The sequence below is a fragment of the Octopus bimaculoides genome, chromosome 5, assembly GCF_001194135.2.
Source record: "Octopus bimaculoides isolate UCB-OBI-ISO-001 chromosome 5, ASM119413v2, whole genome shotgun sequence".
NCBI classification, from domain to species: domain Eukaryota; kingdom Metazoa; phylum Mollusca; class Cephalopoda; order Octopoda; family Octopodidae; genus Octopus; species Octopus bimaculoides.
The window spans coordinates 34,940,334-34,946,167 of record NC_068985.1 but is presented as its reverse complement, the minus strand read 5'-3'; the positions used below and the strand labels follow the sequence as shown (position 1 = coordinate 34,946,167).

The 5,834-nt window shown below is 32.7% G+C and overlaps 1 protein-coding gene across 10 annotated transcripts in view; it reads right to left on the bottom strand.

The window, feature by feature from the left end:
• Positions 1 to 209: 209 nt before the first annotated feature.
• LOC106874069 (uncharacterized) overlaps positions 210 to 5,834 on the bottom strand; it is a 93,376-nt gene continuing 87,751 nt past the window's right edge. For 3 of the 10 annotated variants that reach the window (XM_052968298.1, XM_052968299.1, XM_052968303.1), the window contains one exon: positions 210 to 448. Coding sequence is in view for 3 of the 10 variants with exons in the window: in XM_052968297.1 (XP_052824257.1) it covers positions 438 to 448 (11 nt within the window). In the remaining 7 variants the exon portion in view is untranslated. Of the gene's footprint in view, positions 449 to 5,547; positions 5,594 to 5,834 lie in introns of all 10 variants that reach the window. The other 7 variants (XM_052968295.1, XM_052968300.1, XM_052968296.1 and 4 more) reach the window with 3 other exon arrangements.

Below are 5,834 nucleotides of genomic sequence, written 5' to 3'. Positions count from 1 at the left end.
TTTGATCATGAAATTGTAAATGGTTTCAAGAATATGTTTAATGTGGAAAAAAAAAACCCCATCATAATTGCAGCTCATTTGTTGAAGATTGTTGTGAATTCAAATTCTAAAAATTTTTCAAGGGACTGTTCCAAAATGTTTCAAAAATCAATGATACTCATAGCCATGTTGCTAAATATCCATACTGTGTTTAGATGATGGTGACTCATATAAAAGGAAAGAAATACAGAAATTTAACTGGGTTTACTTTATTGATGCAAATGTTTACTTATAGACATTTATAAAGATTGAAAATAAATTGAGAATTTGTCAATGCATTAAATACAAAAATAAGACAGAGATCAATAACGTTATGGTAGTATCAGATATTTAGTCCAAATCTGTAGACCTTGCAAGAAGAGTCCATGAAATGATGACAATGAGACTGACACAGACCATCACTGGTAATCTGAAAAATAAAATAATAAAAATGTACATAGGATATTGTCATGAGATCTTGATTTCTTAAACAGTTATTTAATGCTTGTTGTTAGTGAAAATGATTACGTGCTTTGCATAAAAATAATTAAATATTAAACAACTCGCTGGCCCCCTGCCATCAAAAATGATGGCTAATTGTAGTATTTTATATATAAATACGGATGGTAAATCAAATTAATGCACTTGTCAATGTTATCTAGTGGTTGTCTTTTGAGATGTGACATTGATCGTCATTTGTTACTGAAAGAATGCTGGTTCACACATACTTCCCTTGTACATGCACACACATACACACATATATTCACATACAGTTGAAACGCTGTTTGATTTTTCTTTTCAGTATTGAATGTTCACTTCCATTGCACACGCACACACATACTCACATACACACATACATACACACACATATACTCACACACAGTTGAAATGATCCCACTACCAGTTTGCCATCACCCTTTCCTTTCTCATTCATATGCATGGATTCAAATAGGATATTTCGAAATTTAGCTATGAATTGGCTTATTTCACTGTTGAATTTGAGTTACCAGCTGTCATATAATAGTTAATGCACCATGAAATCATGAGGGAGAGGTTCAATTCTAATCGTTTTTTTTCATTTTCCTGCTTAGTTCATTCCCACATGGGGACTTAACTCTTATGATCACCAGCTTTACTTATTATTTCTTTCATCCAATTTACTAGGGTCATGTAAGTAAAATACATTTGGGTGTGTGTGTGTGCAGTTCTCTAACAATAAGTTCGACATTTAACTAAAACCTGGGGATAAATCTATGAATGAAGATAGGACACTTTTCTTTATTTTATACCAAGTGTTGGTGCAAATATTTAGTAAGAATAGTCTACATATAGCATAATGGTTAATGCCTTATTCATTAACCACTATGCCATTGCTTTAATACAACTGTCAAATAAACTACTTTGAATCTAGATGAGGTACATTAATTTGAATTAATTAAAATACAAGTGTAATCGGTAGAAGATTTTACTCTTTTTCTATATTTCATTCAAAAATTATCATTGAAAATAAAGTACAAAACTCTTTTACTACTCAATATACCATTGGCTATGCACTCTTATACAATTTAACAAATTCATTTACATAACAGAATGCATCTAATAAAAAAATCTCATTAACAGGTGAAACGAAGGTGAATACAGGTGTGTAACATACTGAAAATTAATATATATTTCTCACTTTCACATATTATATAATAAAATGAAAAGGAATATACAAAATTATACACTTATGCCATATTTCTGTCGTGAAACTGTCCAAAGCACCCTTTACACAAGGGCACTTTGCAAAACGAACACATATATGCAGTCTCGACCTGGAATCCTTTTGCAGTTTTTCTTTTTTGCGGCGAACACAGTCTGCAAACTATCTTTTTGACTTGATGGAAGTCAATATTTTCTCTGCTGACATCCACCTCAGTTAATTTTGCTTTTCTCCCAGTTCTGTGCTTTCTAGAAGAAAAGCCCTCACGTAACTGAGATGCGATGTCAACCCAAAATTTCAAGTAGTCATAGTCTTTTGGTGGCGGAGGTACTTTGTGGCTTTTTACATATACAATATATGAATTTACTATAGTTAAATTAACTAAAAACCACAAAATGTACCTCCACCATTTCTTCCCAGGTCAACCAACTAGGTAATATTCCCGATATTGATCAGATTTATCAACCCCACCCATATATTTGTTATAACAAATATTCACGAGGGGTTTCCCCTCAGCACTAACACCAGGTTGTTCATTAGAAGACAGAAATAAAATCTGTCTTTTGTCTTTAAAAGCAGTAATCAATAAATTTTCTTTTTGCATTTGTAAAAAGTCCCCTCTTTTTTAAAATTTTATTTTTATTTCATGGGGTAAACCTTTACGGTTTCCCATAACAGTACTGCACATGTAAGTACTTACACAGGCAAGATTTTCAGCCAAAACCACTGAAGAAAAAAAACCGGTCGAAATAGAGGTGTCAGTGCTGATGGTGAAATGGTTGTGTAAGAGACCATACGACATCATGCCCCAATCCATGCGGTCTTTTCCCATTATATTTTTTCCCTTGAAGTTTACACAATATCCCGTCTCTGATTCACAAACTTCCCATACCTTGATCCCCCATTTAGTAGGTTTGGCAGGCATGTACTGCCGAAAATGTACTCTGCCCTTACAGCCTATCATGGCTTCATCTACACTGAGATTTTTCCCAGGTAGATACACAGTTTTATAATTATTAACAAGTAAATCGATTACAGGACATACTTTGTAGAGGGGATCGTAGTTTGGGTCGTTTTTGTTGGGGGCATTAGCAGAATCAGTTAAATGCAAATTCTGAGATATTTTCGAATACCTCTTCTTCGACATTATATACGAAATATATGGATCGCCATACCTTACATCGGGACTCCAATAGTTCCACAGTCGAGGAAGCTGTTTAACACCAAACATAATCTTAATTGTAAAAAACGCTCTCATTTCTGCAGTATTAGTTGACTTCCATAGTGGATCGTTTCTTCCATGATCTGTAATTAAATGTTGCGCATATTTGTTTGTTTCCTCCGCAACATTTTCAAAAAAACTTTCTGGTAAAAATAAAAACAGATAGTCTAATGGTTGAGCATCAGGAGGTAAATTGTGTTGTGGACCAGTGTTTTCTGTAAAATCAGAAATAGTGTTTGGTGTTGTGATTTTTGACCATGTTGCCATGTTTATGATATCATTTTCATCACTTTCATTATTAAAATCTTCCTCATCCGACGAATAATCACTGATATTGATATCGGATTCATCCGAAGACAAAATACTTTTGTTTTCATTTATATTTTCAATATCATCAATTGTAAATCCTTCAAAGTTGGAATCGCTACTTGCTGATGCTGTTTCTTTCACAACCAAGGTAAACTCTTCTCTTCAAACGTTGAAAAAAATCATGAGTCTAAACAACTTCACAGTATTTATATTTGCATAAAGGATCTCACATTATCTCAAAGCTACGAGAATTCGATAACGGCAAGCTTGAACAAATAACGGGGAATTAATTTTGGCCAGTTACAACACTAAAGGGTTAAGTCTTGATGCGGGCTTCAACAGGTCCTTTTGTTTCTTCCAGTGGTGGTTCATTTTCTCAGTTGGTGGTGCTCCAAAATACCTCTCTACAGCTCTGTTACCATGCTGTTTGGCATATCCAATCACTTGTAGCTTATAGCCGATTGTATAAGAGTATCTTCTACTTGAAGTTGCCATAATAACAGTTGGGCTAAAAATTTTAAGTAAAATCTTCTGAATTTGCAGATCACTCCTGACATCAGCAAGTTCTGGCTTGAACTGGTTAAGACCATGGCTTTCATGGTTAAGACCATGAACTGGTTAAGACCAAGGAGGAAGCCTATGTTGCAATCTGAACACAATAGTTTCATCACAGAGAGTGAGTAAGTGGTGACTGAATGCAACATGTTTCATCACAGAAAGTAAGTGATTATGATAGTATTGTTATTAATATTTGCTTGTAAACCCTTTTAACATAACGCAGTTTTACTTCTTTCGTCACTTAATAATGTTCCTTTAAAGTCAGTTTGTTTGAAGAGAGTGACAATACTGGCAATATAGATACACATGTAAAATATCACTTGTCAGTTGTCTCATCTAACACACACTGCCCATACAGGAATGAATTTTTGTGATTGTGCATATTTAAAGAATTTCTTATGATACTTTTGTTTATTTACTACTTTAACAAAATATAATTTATACACTTCACTGAGCAGTCATATACAGGGATTCAGATTACTGCCTAGCATTAATAATTTTCCTCTAGGGTTAGGATATGCCTATGAAAAATGCAACCTTTGTCCTCCAGGACACATAGTAGATTTTTGAGACTTATTTTAGGAAAAAAGTAGTGTCTTCAATGCTGGGAAATATGGTAAGTAAATGAATAAAAACTTAAATATCTAAATATAATTCAACCTAAAACTATTTTGAAGAGAGAAAAATATCAGAACTATACACGGAATGAAAAATTCACCTTTCTTAAAGATAAGTTTAGTTACATAAAATGATGAAATTAAAATAAATCTAATTCCTCTAATTCCATAAGTATTCTTAGAAATCTATGAAAAATCCAAGCTTCATCAATGAATGTGCATGAAATGATAGAGTACAAATCCTGTACATATATCACCATAACGAAGAAAAAGGATAAAAAGAAATTAATTTATTTATTATATATAGTTCAATTAAATAAAAGCATAGGCTTAGGTTTTAGTTTAGCACTAGACTTACTACCCAGCCTTGCCCAGTAAAGTATTCACAGAATTGTGTGCCAGTTTGTAGAATGGGAATCCATGGTACTTATTCATGTATATATATTTAACCTAACTTCTGGACTTATTGAATTGGAACTATCCAAACAATAGTAATAAATTTCTAGTGAATAGAATCTTTTTCTTAATTTTTATCCTGGAAACCACCTATTGATTTTGTTTTAAAGTGAAAGTGAAATGTATATGAAATGGACGTGTTTGTGTTTTGTGAGAAAGAGAGAGAGAGAGTGCTACTTACACATACATGAGAACACACACGTTTACCCACTCACGCATTCACTCCCTCTCTCTCACACACATACATGAACATACAAAAAAGATGTACACATATATATTGATGTATGTACATATACCCAACAACACACCCCTTCACTCACTCTGTCTCTCTTTCTTTCACACACACACACACACACATGTCCATTTCATATACACATACATATATCTTTCACTTTCTCCTCTTAGTTTAAAACAAAAGTAAATAAATAAATAATATTTTACCGAAATTAATGAACTCCAGTAGAATATAATGTAACAGGTACACTAGCAGAAAAAAAGCCATAGAGTTATACATATACATATTAATAATGAAAAACGAAAAAATATATATTTTACAAGAGGCTTAAAGCTGAGAGACAAGACTGTTTGAAATATTTAAGTAAAAATGTACATACAAGCAGAGAAAAAAAAACAAAAAAAACTTAACGATGAAAAGCCACACTTACAGACAAGACAGGCCAGTGTATTCAAAAGAGTTCTCTTACTCAAAAACTAGCCCAGGTAGGGAGACAATAAAAAAAGAATAAGAACAAAAACGAATATATGAAAGAGAAAAATTATTATTAATTTACAAGTAATAGAAAAATATATACAGTTAGGATATACATAGATACATACATACACACGTGCATACATTCACACATTCAAGGGTGCATGTGTAAGGGCAGATACAAACAAAATAAAGTAATAAAAGAGAGTACGTATTCACATGAGATGTATAAATGTATGTATA